The sequence below is a fragment of the Primulina tabacum genome, chromosome 5 (assembly GCF_025594145.1).
Source record: "Primulina tabacum isolate GXHZ01 chromosome 5, ASM2559414v2, whole genome shotgun sequence".
NCBI lineage: Eukaryota > Viridiplantae > Streptophyta > Magnoliopsida > Lamiales > Gesneriaceae > Primulina > Primulina tabacum.
Genome location: NC_134554.1, coordinates 25,177,842 through 25,199,243, shown reverse-complemented (window position 1 = coordinate 25,199,243; position 21,402 = coordinate 25,177,842). Strand labels below are relative to the sequence as shown.

At 36.7% G+C, this 21,402-nt stretch overlaps 1 protein-coding gene across 1 annotated transcript in view; it reads right to left on the bottom strand.

Moving 5' to 3' along the window:
• The window catches only part of LOC142547367 (uncharacterized), a 93,438-nt gene extending 82,805 nt beyond the window's left edge, over positions 1–10,633 (bottom strand). The window contains 15 exon segments of the mRNA XM_075655625.1: positions 2,983–3,076; positions 4,290–4,386; positions 4,903–4,998; positions 5,081–5,153; positions 5,272–5,359; positions 6,852–6,922; positions 7,003–7,076; positions 7,149–7,210; positions 7,528–7,669; positions 7,749–7,849; positions 7,929–7,973; positions 8,041–8,111; positions 9,529–9,604; positions 9,763–9,844; positions 10,168–10,633. Coding sequence (XP_075511740.1) covers positions 2,983–3,076; positions 4,290–4,386; positions 4,903–4,998; positions 5,081–5,153; positions 5,272–5,359; positions 6,852–6,922; positions 7,003–7,076; positions 7,149–7,210; positions 7,528–7,669; positions 7,749–7,849; positions 7,929–7,973; positions 8,041–8,111; positions 9,529–9,604; positions 9,763–9,844; positions 10,168–10,567 — 1,572 coding nt within the window. The 5' untranslated portion in view covers positions 10,568–10,633.
• Between the last annotated feature and the right edge of the window lie 10,769 nt (positions 10,634–21,402).

Genomic DNA, 21,402 nt, shown 5'->3' with positions numbered 1-21,402 from the left:
TTCTTTTTTTTCCGTCTAAATTCTTCCACAATTTCATTCGCTATGAGGCAACAATCCAGTATTTGTCTTCCTTTAATAAACGCACATTGGTTTTCCGCCACGGTATCACCCACGATTTTCTTCATACGAGTAGTCAAGACCTTAGCAAGTATCTTATATAAACTGGTAATCAAACTAATTGGTCTGTAAACGTTGATCCGTCACGCATCTTTTCTCTTTGGGATAAGACATATGTAGGTTTCGTTTGTGATTCCATTGACAATCCCATGTTCAAAAAATTCAGCAAACACCTTTGTCAAATCCTCTCTAATTGTCACCCAATTTTTCTGAAAGAAAGCCATGGTGAACCTATCCGGTCCCGGAGCTTTGTTACCGTCACAATCAAACACCGCCTTTTTTATCTCTTCCTCGTCGAATGGTTTTTCCAGTTCGTCCGCATCTATCCTATGTATAGGACTCCAATCCAATCCTAAGAGTTCCATCCCTACCTCTTCAAAATTCCCCCTGACACTTTCAGAATTCTTGAACAAGTTACTGTAAAATTTTATAATCTCAAATTCGATTTGTTTTTCCTCCATGACCACTGTTCCATTATCCGATTCCACTTTGTCAATCACTGCTTTGTTCCTTCTGTTATTCAACAGAGAATGGAAAAACTTTGTATTTTGGTCCCCTTCTTTTAGCCACCTAATTTTTGCTTTCTGGCTATGTATTTGAAAATTTTGAAACGACAAATCAGCCAACTCGCACCTCACTTCCTTCCTTTCTTTGTTTAGCGTCTCCGACCACAATCCTTCTTCCTCAATCCCGTCCAAGTGCTTAATCTTATTGCTTAGCTCTTGAATTCTCACTCCCACATCCCCAAACACTTCTTTGTTCCACTTGCAAATTTCGGATTTTAACATTTTCAATTTTTGCATGAACTTGTATCCTTCCCACCCTTGGTTTCCCCTCTTGTTCCACCAACTGCTCACCAACTTTTTGAATTCTTTATGTGACAACCATGCATTTTCAAATCTGAAAGGACTTGACCCCCAACGCATCTTTGAGGTATCAAGAACGAGAGGGCAATGGTCCGAAGTGATTCTTGGCAGCACCGTTTGTCTATAATTTGGGAACAAGTTTGACCATCCCCCGGAGAAAAGGAATCTGTCTAGTCGGCAACAAATCGGTATGTCTCTAAAGTTTGACCACGTGAACTTAGCATTTAGCAACGGCGGATCAACGAGTTCCAATTCTTCTATCAAAACATCGAAACATGTCATGCTTGTAGTCACAGACTGACTATTTAATTTTTCTCCCGGATTCCTTACAACATTGAAATCTTCTCCTAGACACCAATTGTCTCCACAAATTGATTTTAATCCCGCTATCTCATCCCAAAAATGTTCTCGCTCTCTTGGTTTCACTGGTCCATAGATGGCTGAAAACCACCAAGTTATATCATCATTTGCACTCATTTCAATTGACACAGAAAATTCCCCAATTAGGCCATCGGCCGTCGGCAGACCTGGTCAACTCAGTTTCAAATCTCAAAATTCAAAATTTCAAAAATTCAAATTTCAAAATTCCAATCGTCATTCTTGTCTCAGAAAATTTCCGTTCCTGTAATGGTTGTAAGCTTCTCAAGGAATCGCGGGTATGGAATACCCATACCCAGGACAGCGAAATGGGAAGAATCGATTAAGATAGAATTTAAAATCTTCACGCTGCGGTTGGGGAATGATGGTCGGTCTATATGGTGGGCCGAAAGAACTAGGAAAGCAACGTTCATGATGGATTTCGAAGGTGAAGAGGCGCGATGGCTTAGTATTAGGCTTAAGGAACTCATTGAATCACCTGGTGCAAGCTCGGTATTTCAGAGATTCAGAGGCAGAAATGCAGTTCTTTTTACCCAGATAATCGCTAACAAACGTGGAAAATTTCTAGAGTTGTCCAAAGTCAATAAGTATGGCAAAAAGCAGACTACGATTGTACCGAGTGGCTTCAATTCACAAGGATGGATCAATATATCGAGAATACTGGATAAGTTGATGACAGGAGGATATCAGAGGCGTTCAACTCACAGTAACACTTATTATGCTGATCCTCATTCGAAACAATTCAAAGCCTTTCAAGACGAGCTGTTAGTGGCGAAGAATTGTATCAGTGGGACGACGACACCTTCGGAAGCAAGTGACAAGATACGAGTTCAGAAAAATTGAAAAGAAGCAATCATCGTCACCAGAACCAGAGTAAATTCTTCAAGGGAGGCTATCGAAGGAGTTCTAAGTAAGTCAACAAACAGAAAAGTGGAATTATTTCCGTTTCAGGCAAATAAAGCTCTATGGTGGCCCTCTAATGTGGATGAAGCTTCTTTCTATGTTAAGTTGAAAAGGGGTTTCTTTGATTCTGGAATCACGTTAATTTTCGATGAGTGGTCAGAAAAAATTAATACTATGGATACGGTAGAAAAGTGTTGTAACAGCTGGATATCCATTTTCGGAATACCGTGGGAGCTATGGTCGCCGACAACATTCACAATCACTGGTGAGAAATGCGGGGGTCTGTTGGCCATCAGCGCTGACACCTTACATTTCCGTGTGCTCGAAGCAGCAAAGATAAAGGTTAAAGGAATTGAAGGAGGTTTTATTCACACGAAGATGATAATTCCGTTGCAAGGTACAGATACAGAGATTAGAATTAAGGTTGAAACTTTTGATACTAAAGGGTATGAGAAGTATGAAAGGCAGACTTATGCTCAAGCAGTGATCAATGGAAAGAAAATTCTAGCGGGGTGGGGCAACAATAACATTTACAGGACATTATCAGGGAAGGACGAACTCTCAAGCAGGATTGTTGAAGGAAAACAGGTTCAGGAAGTACAGCCAGTACAAGAAATTCGCAAGTCAAATGAAGGGATAGGAGGCGGTTCAGGTAGTTTGGACAAATAGGAAACAAATTCATCCAAAAGATATAAAAACAACAAAAATCTTATTTTACGTGTGAATCTACATCAATGATGTGTGGAGCTTCTAAATAAGTGCCAAACAGAACACCAAGTTCAGATGAAAAAGTGTTCAATGGTGACAGAGTCCTTAAAATATGAAAACCATTGTCAAATAAGTACATTATAATGAGTAAAAATGATAATGCCTAGCTAAGATAACAGCTACTAGACACTCTCTTTGACAGTGATCACGTTCATTCAGATCAAGTTGTGAAACATGATTCGAACACAATAAAATTATAGAGCACTCAAGAAAACGCAAGCAACAATGTAAGCAACAGATTCTACAATCAATCATCACCAATTGGTATACTCTATCAATTTATTGCTATTTCAATCTGTGAAAATGATCAACATTTAACAAGAAATGCCTCAGGGAACTGAATATAACTATATTTACCCCGAAGTCAAAATCACTGACTGAGAAAAATTGGCAATGCTTTTGAAAACGACGGCAGGATTCAAGCACCAGAGACCAAATAAGTGCCAAACAGAACACCAAGTTCAGATGAAAAAGTGTTCAGTGGTGACAGAGTCCTTAAAATATGAAAACCATTGTCAAATAAGTACATTATAATGAGTAAAAATGATAATGCCTAGCTAAGATAACAGCTACTAGACACTCTCTTTGACAGTGATCACGTTCATTCAGATCAAGTTGTGAAACATGATTCGAACACAATAAAATTATAGAGCACTCAAGAAAACGCAAGCAACAATGTAAGCAACAGATTCTACAATCAATCATCACCAATTGGTATACTCTATCAATTTATTGCTATTTCAATCTGTGAAAATGATCAACATTTAACAAGAAATGCCTCAGGGAACTGAATATAACTATATTTACCCCGAAGTCAAAATCACTGACTGAGAAAAATTGGCAATGCTTTTGAAAACGACGGCAGGATTCAAGCACCAGAGACCAAATAAGTGCCAAACAGAACACCAAGTTCAGATGAAAAAGTGTTCAATGGTGACAGAGTCCTTAAAATATGAAAACCATTGTCAAATAAGTACATTATAATGAGTAAAAATGATAATGCCTAGCTAAGATAACAGCTACTAGACACTCTCTTTGACAGTGATCACGTTCATTCAGATCAAGTTGTGAAACATGATTCGAACACAATAAAATTATAGAGCACTCAAGAAAACGCAAGCAACAATGTAAGCAACAGATTCTACAATCAATCATCACCAATTGGTATACTCTATCAATTTATTGCTATTTCAATATGTGAAAATGATCAACATTTAACAAGAAATGCCTCAGGGAACTGAATATAACTATATTTACCCCGAAGTCAAAATCACTGACTGAGAAAAATTGGCAATGCTTTTGAAAACGACGGCAGGATTCAAGCACCAGAGACTAAAAGTGACTGTCCAGCCACCTGCAGCGTTCATGAACTTTGTCATAATGAGCTTTTCACAAAGAAGAATACTTGAAGTTGAATAAGCAGCTGAACTAGCTGTAAGCACCTGAGGTCCTGAACTAACTGTGTAACAAAGATAAGGTGTGCTTCTATAAGGTACTTTTGTAAACTATCTTACATTAATGGTCATCATATAGTTGCTCAAAAAACAAAAATGAACTTTGCATACAAGCAAAAAATATGAATAATGAAATGTAATGTAGATGGAGATAACAAAAAGACTCTTTGATATGAAGAGACCGGGACTCAAGATTCTTATTCCACTCATTCGTTGTCCCATCCTGCTCGAAAAGTAGCTCAGAACGTCTACACACAATTGAGTTAAATACTTAAATTGACCAACTATGCAAGAATAGGAATCACCCAACAACTTATGATTAATCGCAATTTTAAGTTAAACATTAGTAAGAGTAATAGAAAAATTGATCAAAAGTTACTAGGTAGAATAATCATAATTTAGTGTAGATCACCAACTTTCACCTTTCTTCACATATCGTTGCAATGCCAATTCATAGTCATAAGCATTAATGCCATTTCCACCAAAGAAGTAACTGAGCGATGAGAACAATCCTGTGCAATATTCACAGATCCAATTATAACACAAATTTAACTTCATTAGACACGTATAAGAATACAAGTATGAGTGGTTTACCTTCAAGTGTAGTTACTGCAATTCCGCTTAAATGAGGAACGTCTGGTTCAGCTTCTGAAGCAGCTTTGATAGCCTTAAAAGTGATTAACCATCATTAAGAAGGGAGCAGGTATTGATAAATGGTCAACCATATTAAACGTAAAGCGTAGACTAACCGAAGACTCCAAATATTACCAACAAGTGGTAACTACCTTTTTGGCACATTCTCCCAAGATTGAGAAGCTCTGCGGTGAAATATTGGCTTCATGTAGCTCTTTTAAGGCCTTATGTCCGGTCCAACTAACGAACATTGGTTACGGAAAATAAAAAAAGTTAAAAAAAAGGATTATAAATTTGAAGTTTCAATTTAAAATGCAACCAAATATATCCAGAAAAAATGAGGAAATTTTTGGAATAGTCGCTCCATTAGAGGCTAGCTATGCTGTTGGAATATTATAAGTTTCAGAGTTTGACAAATTAATCTGTAAGAGAACTGAAGAATATAACTGATCGAACAATTGAGTCATCGTAACTGAAGACTTCATTTGAGCTTAACTGAAAAAATCTTATCAACTGAAGTATTCATAACTGATAATACATCAGTTAGAACTAAAAATGTCCAGCTGAACTGATCGGCTGATCAGTTGACTTTTAATCAGTTGGCCACGTCATCAATTGAAGTATCAGAAGACAGACTGACAGATCATACCAAAACAGAACAAATGAATCAAAACAGGACAGTCTGATTATCTCATACTACTGTCAGATAAAGTAACTAGACTATGATTCAACGGATATTGGTCATTAAATGCATTCAATACGACCGTTGAGATCAAAGACTATATATAGCTGATCGAATCAGTTGAAGAAGGCTAGTAAAGAAGGCTAGTGAAAACACACGAAACAATCAAGCTACAATCTTCAATTAATTGCGATACTTTTCACGAGTATTTTCTCAATTTACAGATCGCACACTCAAGCTCTAAATTCATTGTATTTATCAATAGCATTTAAGGCTACCAATTAGAGCGTTTAAGTTAATCAATGTAAAAAGAGTTGTTAAACTAAGAGTTTCAGTTTGCCAATGTGTAAGACCAGCTGAAGTGGATTATTACAATCTGTTGTAATATATCAAAGTCTATTAGTAAAATTCTATCCACGTGATAAAAGGGATGACGTAGGAGTATTTAAAGTCTCCGAACATCTGTAAAAATCTGCGTGTTCATTTCAGTTATACTGTCAGTTTTACACTATATCAGTCCTTAGTATTCAATCTATATTTCAGTCTAATTCTGTGTTTTTATCAGTTGACTGATTTATATCGATAAACAAGATTTTTAGAATCAGTTCCTTCATATTTGGAAAATGAAAAAAAAAATCCTAAGTGTTTACTCAACTCTCTATTCTAAATATTTAAACTCTCTTAACCGATCCTATCATATGCTTTTCCTCAAAAGTTCCCTCTGCGGAAAGGCTAAAAAATGAAACCAGCATTGAAGTTCAAAATTTTCTTGTTCTCAGAACATCATCCTTGCTCACTCCAAGTCCACACCAGTTTTCTTTTAAATTTAAGGAAGTAAATGGTTTCTTAAACTCAGGATCTTTAATGTGAGCTAGATTTAACACTTTGATGGGCATGGGCTTTTAACCAAGAATACAATATAAAATATAATTGTAAGTATAACAAAATATTTGAGTTTTCTATTATGTCGTACCAACATGAGTGGCTATGAACTCGTGCAACAACAGCACCAACAAAATGAGATGGTTAATAAATTTTCAAATGACTTACCAACGGAAATAATGCTGAAATTCATGCTTTACTAAAGTACTTTTCATCCTATCAATCCAACTCAAGATGTCCTACACCAAATAAAGAATTTCCAAACAACTGGAATGAAGTAAAGGAAGCAAATGGAGAGCTCAACAATCAAAACAAGCACCTCCATCATCTCGAACAAAGGCCGGTAAGTCATGGCATCATTGAGGCTCAGTTGCCCCAGATCTGTCTGCAAATCTTCCAAAACACGAACTGTTTGAGATTATTTAAAAGGCAACGAATAAAAAAAGAGTATAGGCTTGTACTTACGGAGCAAAGCCTCTTCTTCAAGATCAACACTGCCAGCATCACGAGCTATGTCTTCTATGTTGCTGAAGAAAAAAATTAGAGTTGATAACTGACCCCATAACTAATTTCAAATAATAACTCAATGCTACAAACTTGAAGCTGAAATTTATTCAAACTCTTATTGTTTTTTCGCGTGAATGAGCCATTACAACATCAAAACATTTAAATAAGATGTTAACTCGTAAGTCGTACATATGTCCTAAAAAACTTTGCAGACGCTACGTTGAAGTGATTTGTCAACTATTGATCATGCATAAATCTTTGAAAAGAACACGAACATAGAATTAGTTATTTATTTATCAGCAAAAATTCTTTGAGGAAAGGGATGAAGTTAACATAGTGTGCTTCATCAAAAATGATAACACTACCACCAATATCAACTTCCATTGCTTCCCGGATGATTGGATTCATAAGATAGTTATATGGGCAAAAAACCAGTTCAGCGTCTTGTGCCATTGATCGTGCTGCAAAATATGAACAACCTGAAAATAAAAAATCTTCAGCGACTCGTTGGTTTTTACACCAAGATTAAGCAAAGAACTGAGAAGTTAGAAAAGGGACCTTTGACTACTTGTCCGACTTTGACAAGATCCTCAATAGCATGAACCTCATGACAACCTCCTTTTTGAAGAGAGGGATGACCTTTAACTTTATGCACGTTTCTGATGGTGAACAAAAATTAGGCAAGGGGTACTGAAATTGCTTAGGCATAAAAGTTCATGCAAAAAGAAAATAATTTACTTGAATTCTGGGCAGGCATCTGCTATATTCTTCAGAAGCAACTTACTGAATTCAAATCATAGTTGTTAGTAGAGAAACACAAAAAAGGAATTTCCTTTTCAAGGGAAAAAACAGCAAACCATTGTTCTCCACATTTTCTTCCCCACGCAGATTCGGGTTTGTGCAGTAGTGTTTCCTTGACCCCTGAAAGTAAACAAAAGAAAATATTAAGATAAAAAAAGTGCAATTTTACACCAGTAATGCATCTTCTGGAACTAATACTGTAAACACATAGACCAGAAAGATGAGAGAAGGAAACTTTCAACTATTTTCGGGTTCTCTAAACCCCTCTTCCCTGCCTAAATATTCAATCAGTAATACCTGTTAAAAACGAATCCATACATTATTTTTGGACCCCCAGCTTCATACTGCGGTTATAAAATACCTGGCCAGCTAATGCATATTTTTGAGTTGTGATTAGATATGATTACAGATTTTTTTATTTAACAAAGAAAAATTTGATATGGACGCCATGAAAGAGACCAACCCCTGTACTAATGTTATTTCAACAGACATTTGATGAACACAATTTGAAAATCCATAAATCCAATGCTGTACAAAAAATTTCAAAATAAAGACCTCATGCCAACAAAAATCCGACAAAAAACATTTCAACCCATGTTTAAATGATTTATGTCTCTCTTTTTACTTTTTGTTCATTATGTTTTTCCCTATGAATATCGAACATTCAGGGAGAAGAGCAAGTGCTAAACATGTTTTGTTATGCTTCCTTTTTGCAGCTTGATTTCCAGGTGTGCTACCCTCGGGCATCAAGTTTATCTAAAATTACATTATAGAAAAAGAACACAAATATGCCTAATTTTGAGTAAAGCTATTTCAGTTATCAAGGATATGCTTATTGGAAAGACATTATCCAACCCAACATTCAAAAGTAATCACACTTCTCAAAAAATTAAACTCCAAGCTATGGCAGACAACATACTAAGATTTATATTTGAGAAGTACATAATCACATACACGTGCATTTAAACAGTGATTCTACAAATTGAAAAACAATATTAGCTGTCCGGAATCAAATTATTATTCTGACAGGTGTGTTTTCATTCCCTAAGACACGGTTTGGAGCGAAAGAAAATGTGTTAGTTGATTACACATCTATATGTAATTCAATGTTTGGCACAAGTTCTATAAAGGATTACAGTTGTAAATCATTATGATATCCATATAGATTTATAATATATATTGTGCATCTTTCATTGTCTCATCTCACGAGCCAAACACTAGCCAAAGTACCTTTGATTAAGGTCTAAATCCTAAAAAATAAAAAAAAATATTCTATTACACTGAAGAGAAACATACATTCATCCACTGCTCACGTGACCCAAGTTAGAGCAAAACAGTTTCCAGCCATATTTTTGCTTATTGAGAAGCACCGAGGTAAAATGGGATAAAACTAGATTAGAAAATTTTGCCTTATTGTGGCGGAACATCAAAATTGTAACTAGGTGAACATAGACCCTTTGCTATGACGCGATGTTATACTAAAAACGACCGTGAAATAGTAAAGAACATAAAAAAGGCTTGATTGCAGTAAACCTACCAAAACTGCCATTGGTACCCTATACGAAGTTTTCTTGTACTCTCAGATCACTTGAGTGATTTGTGCATGTGTTCTCCTAATAAAATGAAGCCACGACTAAAAATCAGTTCTTTCTGAGATGAAAAAATGGGCATACCAATGCGGCAATGCCCATGCTGTACAGAAATTGTTGAACAACAAAATCTATCTATTTCTATTGAAAAAATTCTAGAGTTAACCAAGGTGATGACTTACGAGGAATAAAATATTGTGGGAGCCAACTTTGGCTTCTCCTTTTTTGCACCAGTTGCGGGTGGTGGTGGTACTCCAGGGTTTCCTAACAAAGAAAGACCGAGACATTAGGAGACAGGACTACTATTACATAGATGCAAAAATAATGAAAGTAAATGATATTCGTAATGATAACAAATTAAAGATGCAATGGGAAATCTGGCAAAGCTTCGTCAAATGGAACTTTCACCAGAATTAACAGAGAGTCCATCTAAAATGAAAAGATGGATCCTAACCTCTCAACAAACATAAGAAAAACCATGTGCCCTATTTTTCATCTTAAACCCAGGTCAAAAAAGTAAATAAATTGACGGTAAAAAAAAGGTATGAATATGTGTGTTTAGCCCTTTTGCTTTGGTGGAACAATACCTGAAGGCTGGGTTTCGGGAATGAAGCCGCCTCCATGATTAATAGGGTCGGTAACTGCCTCTGGGTTAGCCCTGGAGCTCGAATGAATTAAATTAACCCGAAGATTCTTCGATTTCTGATTCAGCTGCCACGCAAGAGCGGAACAAAGGAGCGATAAAGATTTTCCAGTGCCGGTCGGAGATTCCAGCAACGCATGGCAGTGGCCGTCCCTCTGTGATCGGTCGAGAGTCGAAATTACTCGATTCATGAATGCAAGCTGCGAGCCATAAGGGCGGTGAGGGAACTCCACCGGTAATCCACCGGCGTGGATCGTGTTCGAATTGGGGATGGATTTGGATTTTGGGTCAGCATCTGCTAGTGAAGCTGGCGATATGGATTGGGGGGAAGCCGAGTCCGCCATTTCCGCCAGCCAGCGTCTGTGTTTGTGGTGTAAAAGAGAAAATTTGGGTCTTGGGACATTGCGTTAATCCGGAATATTGGGCCTCCATGGGTTAGCGGGAGTTGTGCAACTTACTTTGGCGGGAATAAGTTTTATTTGATTTTTCACTTTTCGATATATATTTATATGTTTTTTTTAATAAAAAACAAAAAAAAAATTAGAGTAGTAGTTGGAGCTGTAAACTGTCGTGAATTTGATTTTTAATTTTTCGACACAATATAGGGAAGAAGCAATGAAGGAGAACAAAACCTCAATTCATGGTTTTTTGTCCTTGAGAACACAATAAAATTTTGTATCGGTTTTTGTTTTGGTTTATTCTCCGTCCAGTTTAATGTTGCAATGGGAAAATTGATGTCAATTATATGGTTTGTAGTATGTGAATTTGAATTTTTTCTTTTCTTTTCTTTTTTTTATCGTAATGGAGTTCTGTGATGTTAGTTTACATTATTTACTAATGGAAAACGATTGGATTTTTTTAGGTTTTATGATGATGTGTTGAATCTACGTTCATTTTGTATCTATATATGCTATTGTAGTACATAATGCGCGGAAAGAAGGTATAAATTTAAATTAAACAAATACAAATAATCAACAATTAAGTATAATTGTGGAGAAATTGAGCAGTGTATTAAAAAATGGATTATAAATTAGGAGTACAATGGGTGTACGTACACACATTCATTTTTTGAAAATGAAAAGTTCAAATTATGCAAAATCAGGTATAAATAATTCAAGATCAAATATAACTATTAAGACTTGTAGCACATTTCGCAATATTTTGATCACTAAATACAATAGTTCGAGTATGAACATGAGGGTATATTAGACGTGGAAACATTCATTTTTAAAGAGTTTAAAATATAGAAAAAAGGGTATAAAGAATCCGAGATTTAGTATAACTATCAAGACTTAAAATATCATCCTATATAGTTGAAATGTCTACTCTTTTTATTGCTTAAAAAATACTAGAAAATTTTTTTTTCGGTCATGTACATATACTACATAAAAATATTTTTTATAAAATATTTTACACATTAAAATAAAACATCAACCAAGTAGCATTTTAAAAGTCAAGTGAAATAGTCATAAAAATGAAATCGTCAAACGTTTACCAAACTTAAAAAGCAATAAATTTGAAAAATATAGCACATATCAAAATTTCTCAAAAGAATAAATAAATAATCTTAAAATCTTTAATGTAAATCATGAATCATAAATGCAGACAAGTAGAAGCGCTGGTCCTCGGGTTGTGTGCACCCTCAGTCCAATCAATTCATCCATCAAGACCTCTCTCAAGCTCACCTGCATCCATCACACCTAGTGAATCTAAAGACTCAACACACCATAATCTTTATAACAAATAATACGTATAAAATCGCATGCAACAGTGAAAATACTTTTACGTAAAAATAACTTTTTCATTACATGCAAACATAAACCTTAACTTTTTCCTTTCTTTATCCTCAACATGATATGACATAAAACATTTTTCATGATCATAAACATTTTTCTTTTTCTTTTATTGAATTCAGATCATTAATTGTAACTTTCCTCAAACCTCAAAAAGTCGATGGATCCATCTACATGAAACCGCAGTACTGAGTGGCGGGAGACACCAGCAACACACTCACCGGTCATGATATGAATCTGACCGAGCGTGGCGTGCAAATGATTGGAAGGAGATTTAGAGAGCGTCGTTATTCCGGACCGTCAAACTCAATAATGATTAATCAAGCATATCCAAGCAAGTGGTGGAGTTCAACAAATAATATAATGAAGAAATCCCGAACAACTAAGCATATGAGTGCAAAATGGCCCGAGAGAAGCAGCGCAGATGTGCAGAAGCAGCAGCACGCACTAGCGCAGATGTGCAGAACTGTGCGCACGCCAGAAGCAGAAGCAGCAGCACGCGCTAGCACAGATGCGCAGAAGCAGCAGCGCGCGCTAGCACAGAGCAGAACAGCGCGCGCGCCGGCGCCAGAAGCAGCGCGCCCGCGCACGCCAGGCAGAACCGCGCGCGCGGCCGCGCCAGAAGCCGCGCGCACCGTGCTGCCTTTGTGCAGAATATCGCGCGCGGCCGTTTCGAACTTGCTAGACAACTTTTTTTATGACTTTTTACACTATTTTTTTATTTTTATGTATTATATAATGATTGTATGGGACCATAAACGAATTATTGAAGATTGATAAAAATATTTTGAGGAGTTTCTCTCAAATTTGCAAGGCATCTTGCTTTGTTCAACACAAATCAAACTTATCAAAGATTGTATCTTTGTGGCGTTTGTCGATTGTTTTTCGCTCGGATTGTCAAAACAAGATCTTTGAAGGTTCGTTTGAAATTCAATTGTTTTATCGTTGATATTTGTTGCTAAATTTTAATAACTTAGAGGTGAATATCACAAACCGTTACTTGTTTCAAAAAATCGGGACAACAAATCGATCCTTGTTTGTTATTGAGTCGAGGGTGCGATTTCGATAATCGTGTTTGCTTCTCATTCGTACGAGGATTCGCATCATTTGGTATCAGAGCTTTGGCTCATTGAATTCAAGTAAGTTATTGTTGTTGTTGTTATTTTCAGATCTGTCTAAAAATAAAAATATATATATATATATCTGTTCTGTTATCAGATCTGTGTTATCCTTTTGTTTCTATTTTCAGATCTGTTTAAAATCTGTTCTGTTCTCAGATCTGTGTTATCTTTTCGTTTCTATTGTCAAATCTTTCTATATAAGAAAAGAAAAACATAAATTTCGTTCTGTTATCAGATCTGTGTTATTCCATCGTTTCTGTTTTCAGATCTGTGTTATCCTTTGTTATGTTTTCAAATCTGTGTTATTCTATCGTTCTTTGTTTTGTGCAATCCAAATGAGACAGTTGCAAGTGTCCACAAGTTGAATCTTGTTAGTACAAAGCTTGAGCACATCTTAGAGAGAACTATCAAATTTGAGTGAAAACACTTGAGTGCGAGCGTTATTTCTTTGGAGTGACCGGTGAGTATTTTGTAGTGAAAAAAAAAAAAGAGACGGGTGAATTTCCATTGGAGTGATCAGTGAGGATTCGTGGTGAGGAAACTTATCTTTTATTGTTTTATACTAACCTTTTCTTGCAGATATAATGGTTGACGATCGTCAATTTCAAACAATGTTAGAATGGTTGGATAAAATATGGGAGAAGGAGTTTAAGCCTCTACGTGAGAGGTATAGGCGGAGTGAAGAAGAGGAAATACATGATAGACAATATGATGAGGATAGGCGACGTAGAAGATTTGGAGGGAATAGATCATTGTATTTGGATCGGGATGATGATAGGCAACATGATGAGGATAGGCGACGTAGAAGATTTGGAGGGAATAGATCGTTGTATTTGGATCGGGATGATGATAGGCAACATGATGAGGATAGGCGACGTAGAAGATTTGGAGGGAATAGATCGTAGTATTTGCATCGAGATGATGATAGGGGATGTGAGGAGAGTAGTGGATATTGCAACCAGGGAGAGAAAATCATTGCTAGTCCAAGGGAGCAGTCGAGATGTAAAGCTAGCAAATATGAATATCAAGGTACAAGTAAAAACTCAAATTCTAGTACTTTTGATATTATATGTTGTTGGTGTTTAAAATTTAGGCATGATATTAGCCAATGTCAACGTAAGGAGCTGACAGTAGTAGAGTCGTCGGTTGAATTTAAATCTCAAGTGGAGGTTGAGATTGTTGGAGAATTTGAACATGAAGTTGCGGTTGTAGAAGAACATGAATTTGAGGTGGTGATTAATAGAGTTGAAGATGATGTTATGCCCCTAGTTAGTGAGATGAATGTTGTTGAACAATATACAGTGAGGACTGAATCATTAGGTGGGGAAAAAGAAATGTGTGATTTGTCTATTAAAGAGGAGGAGAGTAGGCAAGAAGAAAATTTGTTGTTCAAAACATTTGAAGAAAAAAATATTTCATGTGTTCAATTGAATCCAAATGTTGTTCTTGAGAATCAATTGAAATTCCTTGAAATGAGTGAAAAAAAAATGTGATATGGTCAAAAGAATGAGTGAACAAAAGAGTGAGATGACCATAGAAAGAAAAAAAGAAGAGAATGATGAAATAAAAGAAAAAGAAAAAGAAAAAGAGGCCAAAGAAAAAGAAAAGAAAAATGAATTAAAGGCCCAAAAGAGTAAAAAGAGTGAGGTTGAGACTTATGTATTTTTGAATAAACCCTTTAAAGTACCTTTGTACAAAGTGGTTTATTGTCATTGTGATGATATAGCCGGTTCAATCCCGAGCGATGTTAATTCTTCTTTGCAGGAATCCGATGAAGTCATGATGAGGAGGCGAGATAGTGTTATTGGTGAGAGAATGCAATGGGATGATCCATATGAATTTGGAACTAAGAAAGGTGATGTAAAGTTAGTTGTCAACGCAAAAACCATGAGGTATGACTTTCGTCTTTATCTTAATTCTTCGATGTATCATTTTCCAAAGCTTGGACAATATGTTGCAAATGTGGTGGTTAAGGGGTTAGATGTAGATTTACCTTTATTCCTTGATTGTTATGAATTTGAGACCATGAATGTATTGCATGTACCTACTCTGAATTTTGACGTCTCACGATTTACAAAGTTGATGAAGTTTGTTTACTACAAGGGTTTATATACATTAGACTTAGATTTTTGTGATGAGATAATATATTGCATTGATAGTACATGTGACGTGTCCTATTTCCGTGATTTATACTTGATTAGTGATGATTGTAAAGATTACATGGATAGTACATTTAATGTGTTCTATTTGCATGATTTATGCTTGTTTGATGGTTTTGAGAGGTGCAAGGATGAACATGATTATTTTTTTATTCATGATGAATATATGTTTAAAGAGATTAAATTTGACATTCTAAATTCATTGCATGAGTTATTTGCTAGTAGAGCATACTGTTGTTATTTTATCATTGATATAATGCATGATTATGTGTGTTGGTTGCATATAAAGCGATGTGTTGAGTGTGAATGTCAAACATGCGTTGCATACGGGAAAATGACATGTCGAGTATATTCATATGACGTGCGTCAGTTATATCTTATTCCTAGTGAGCTATGGTCGTACTCATGTATGGATATTATTTTGGTGTTGACTAGGTCTAAGAAGGGGAGAAATCTGATATTTGTGATACTTAGTGATATTTTATCATTTGGTGTCAATTTTTATTTGTTAAATGTTGAAATTGAAGTGTTTATAGCAAAGACGACGATGATGTTGGGGTTTCCAGTGCTGCTGAAGCGAGTAAATGATAGCGTCTACAATCTTGAGCTTAAAGGTAAGCATGTTGATAATACACTTCTTGTTATTACTAACTTGCTTCGTTTTTGTGTAGGTAGACAAGATTTGAGGACAAATCTTTTTGAAGAAGGGGGGAGTATGATATGAATCTGACCGAGCGTGGCGTGCAAATGATTGGAAGGAGATTTAGAGAAAGTCGTTATTCCGGACCGTCAAACTCAATAATGATTAATCAAGCATATCCAAACAAGTGGTGGAGTTCAACAAATAATATAATGAAGGAATCCCGAACAACTAAGCATATGAGTGCAAAATGGCCCGAGAGAAGCAGTGCAGCAGCACGCGCTAGCGCAGATGTGCAGAAGCAGCAGCACGCACTAGCGCAGATGTACAGAACTGCCAGAAGCAGAAGCAGCAGCACGCGCTAGCACAGATGTGCAGAAGCAACGCGGCCGCGCACGCCAGGCAGAACCGCGCGCGCGGCTGCGCCAGAAGCCGCGCGCGGCTGCGCCAGAAGCCGCGCGCGGCAGCGCCAGATGTGGCGCCACCGCGCGCACCGTGCTGCCTTTGTGCAGAATATCGCGCGTGGCTGCGCGAGTTCTCGTGCCACCGCGCGTACTGCCGTGTCAAACTTTCCAGACAACTTTTTTATGACTTTTTACACTATTTTTTCATTTTTATGTATTATATAATGATTGTATGAGACCATAAACGAATTATTGAAGATTGATAAAAATATTTTGAGGAGTTTCTCTCAAATTTGCAAGGTATCTTGCTTTGTTCAACACAAATCAAACTTATCAAAGATTGTATCTTTGTGGCGTTTGTCGATTGTTTTTCGCTCGGATTGTCAAAACAAGATCTTTGAAGGTTCGTTTGAAATTCAATTGTTTTATCGTTGATATTTGTTGCTAAGTTTTAATAACTTAGAGGTGAATATCACAAACTGTTACTTGTTTCAAAAGATCGGGACAACAAATCAATCCTTGTTTGTTATTGAGTCGAGGGTGCGATTTCGATAATCGTGTTTGCTTCTCATTCGTACGAGGATTCGCATCAGGTCAACTGGGCCCTGGCATATCCTCTTTCGAATAGAAATACGATCGTCGGGCTCCCTCTAGGGCCTTTTCCCATAAATGAGCTCCCTCTGGGGCCTTTTCCCTCACGACATTTCCATTCTTACCTCAAACCTCATACCTCAATAGTCACAATTACTTCACTTCCTTCAATGTTTTACATTCTCATTACTTTATAAAAAATCATGCATAACATAACTTTTTTGTTTTTGAAACCAAGCATGCAGCATGTCTTTCAAATGTTTTCCTTAAATCATAAAATCAAATAGACATTTAAAACTCATAATTTCATCATGTAAAATTTCGTAAACATTCACAAATAGTCATAATATCATGAAAACAGCATTTAGAGCATCGCCATGACGTTTACTAATTTTTAGGTGTAAAAAGACCGTTTTACCCCTGGACGTAAAATTTCATGTTTTTGACTTTTTCTTGAATTCATTTACTCTAACATGTCTCAAATAATCATTTAAGCTTAAATTAAAATTTCCATAATTTTATTTAGCCTAAAACCTAGGCTTTTTAATTAATTCGTGATTAATCGTTTTGACGATGTTTTAATCCCGAAAAATCCCAAACATTAATATAAAATTCCTAAATTCAAAACTTAGTCTTTTTTTATATTATTTTAGCCCTCGTTAACCACGACTCGACCGCCGTGAGCCATTTTTCAATTATTTTAGCTATTAAAACCCTAACTTGACCCTTATTGGTTAGCACCGAGCCATCTTTCGATTTTCTCGAGCCACCGCCGAACCATGTTGAACCAAACCCTGACCAACACCCTTAGACACCCTACTGGACCTTTGGAACTCACTGACCTGACACCTAACCACTGAACCGAGGCTAGCCACTCCAAGCATGCTGCAGCCGAGAAGCTCACACATGCAAGGACTCTCCGTTTTTTGTTGCTAGGTTCTAGCCGACGCCCCAGCCCCTGAACTAACATGTTGTGCACCTTATTAGGACCCTAGTGAGACACCCTAGCCCAACCCATGACCCACATGCCGAGCCTCCAAGCCCCTGGACGCCTGCACCCACCCACGCTCAAGCTGCGTGTTTCTCGGGTGGGAGTCCTAGCATGGCTAGGACTCCTTCCCTAGCCCTTACCGCGAGTCCTAGCTTGGCTAGGACTCTCTTCCTGACCCATAACCGACACTGGCCGAGCCCTGGCCCAGGCCAAGTCCAAGCCATCGCCTTAAACAAGAAAGCCGAACCCAAACTCCATGACAGCAACTATCGATCCAACTTGATTTGGTTGTGGTTTCTGTGAGTATGGTGTGTCCCTAGGACTATAGAGCGTGCATAAACTTTACTTGACCAATACCTAACATCATGGCAGCCCCTTAACGTGAATAGCACAAGATTTTGGATCAAAATTCATGGATTAGATATATGTATGTGCAATAATCCGAAAATAAACAAAGCAACTTCATGATTTTCATGCACAAAAATTTTAAAACGATATTATGACATGATAGATGAGAAAAGGAGATGTATGTCGTGCCTTTGCGTTTTAATCGCACGAATAAACGTTGACGTCGAAGAACGGGGGCGAAGAGACGATGGTTTTGATGCTTCCCTTGCAAAAACCGAAAATTCTTCTTCCAAATATGATGTGTGTGATGTCGTGTGTATTGGGAGAAGTTTGATATGGTGTGAAAGTGTGTGGCCGTGTGTTATGTGGGTGGGGGAAAGGGTTTTAGTATTTTAAATACTTAATTAATCCCTTCAACAAGTTTAAGCCCATTAAAAATGCAATTAGGCCTATTAGTGCTTGATTAGGATTTAATTAAAACATTAAAATAGTTTTTGTTAAAGTAAGTTTGTGAATTCATTAGCTGGGTTGCCAAAAAGTTTGTAATTTTCTTGAAAAACCAACACCGATAAAATTTACGTCCCGGCGTATAAAATCACCTCAAAACTCCTAATTTTCAAAAATATGAAAAACCATCAACCATATTTTAAACAGTTAAAAATAATTATTTAAATAAAAACATTTTACGTTTTTCAGCCCTTGGTCTCCGTTCCTCGATCGCAACTTGATTATTCCTTAAAAATACAGTTTATGCATGATGATAATAAAATCCATTTAACATTTAAGAATGATGTCACATAATCAATTAGAAATTAAAATCAATTAATTAGTCATTTTTTCATATTTTATATTTGCATGCAGTTGGATTACGTCGTCTTAATTTTGGACCTTACAGTAGTGTTTTGACCAATCAGCTTGTAGATCTTGAGGGTCCATCAATCACACCAACTAGTACCATACGACGTTCTATACTCAATTAATCATGACGAATACTTATTTTCAGCGAGAAATGTAAATTATTCCAGGAGGTAGGGCACATGTAGGCTTTCTCACCATGACATGAGCACTATCTGACATTATTATGGTGAATCATAGCATGTAAAACAAAAATACGTTATATAGGATAGGTGTAAATTCATTGACATTTGATGAAGACCGGAACAAGTGATTATAGATAAACATGAACTATATTATGTTGATGTAATGCCCAGTTACTCGTAGAAATGATAATAATGCGTTTATGTCATTTATTATGTAGTTATTTAGCTCATTATGTTTTACATGTTGATTAAGGTATCGATAGTAAGATTGAATATGATTTCTAGATTGTCAATAGTATATTGAGAATGCATATGTGTCTAAATAGTGATAGTAAGATGTGTAGGTAAAAGTTGTGTAATGGAAGTTGGTAGGAAATGAGATGAAAATATGGCAGTTGTACGGGTTTTAGCATAATGATTTGAATATTTGTAAAAATGGTGTGAGGCTACAACCATTAGAAAGTTAAGATATAATGCTACAACTTTCATGTATTGGGTTTTGCCCAAATCATTGTGGAAGATAAGCCAAAAGTGCCCCGAAGTGTGTCGTGTATATCGTCATTCTTTCACTGACACATGTTGAGAGAATAAGCATATCTTTCTACTCAGACCACTAAATGACATGAAACTAATTGGAGATGCAAGACAAGACATAGGGCTACAACTTTTATGTTTACCACGTTTTCAGATTATGAAATGAAGAAACATTTCTTGAGCAATCTTCTATGAAACAGTGTGCATGACATAATGCTTGGCGCCTGAGCGGTAAGATATGACCGCCCGAGCTCCCATATATTGCAAGCTCAGTATTTTTCCCGAGAGTTTCGCATGCGGGCGGTAGAAAATGACCGCCCGAGCGCCAGTATATGATATTTTTTGTATGAAGGCCGAGAGTTCCGCACGCGGGCGTTAAGAAACGACCGCCCGAGCACCGCATTGTATATGAAAAGATAAGTTTCGACTTTTTAAGCAAATCCCACCGTTTCTCCACTTCTTCCACAGCAAGAACACGAAAGAAATAAGAACCCTTCCTTCCCAAAAGCTCTTTCCTTCCTCTTCTTTATCATTTTGAAGTTAAAATTTAGTTCTCCATCACAAGAACTTCCTAAGGGTGTAAGTTTTCATATCTCTTGGTTGTTATACATGTAGATGATAAATTTCACCTAGTATAGACATAGTAACTGAACTATTGATGTATTTGTAACATACCGTACTTCTGAACTACTTTAAAATTTGCGGAAAAATAAAAATTTTCTTAAATACCAATAAAATTTCAAACTGTGATCATAAATTAACTGTCCAACCAAAAGCATTTGCAACAGAGTGAACACAATTAAAGTTGCTAAAGAAAAATACTTGTTTAAACTTTGTAATCAAAATGTGAAATCAGAGTATCTTGAACACTTCATAAAAACTTAAAATATGGCGGTCCTCGGGTTTAGCCTCCCGCTCAGTCCAAGCCAGCTCGCTGGTCCTCACCTCTGGTCTCTTCAAACTCATCCTCACGTGCATCGATCAAGTCTAGTGAGTCTAAAGACTCAGCATGTATAAACTGAAAGTAACAAGTAATACGTAATAAAATCACATGCAACTTTAAAATAGAACGTACATACTTGAACTTGAACGTTCATATAAAAGCTTGAACATACATACATATCATAGACGTGCCATAAACGTAAAACTTTTCTTAAACATGCTTGCATCGTACATACTTGAACATACATGAACTTCATCATTTTGCGTAGAGGCATTTTCAAAGCAAGTGACACTTACATAAATACGCCTGATCGGACTAAACCACAGTACTGGGCTGACAGGGAATATCCACTGCCACATACATGAGATCCCCGTTCATGCTTTAACGGGTGGATTGGTCGGATTGGTCCCTGGTCATGCTTTACCGCTTTCCAATCCTAATCTAGACCCATTCTTCATGCTTTAACGGGGTGGATTGGTCCCTAGTCATGCTTTATCGCTTTCCAATCCCATATATAATTTGGTCACAAGACATTTAACATACCTCAAAAACTTGAAATATTTTCTTTTGCACGTCGAACATACTTACTTGGCATTGAAGGATTCGTTGGATCTC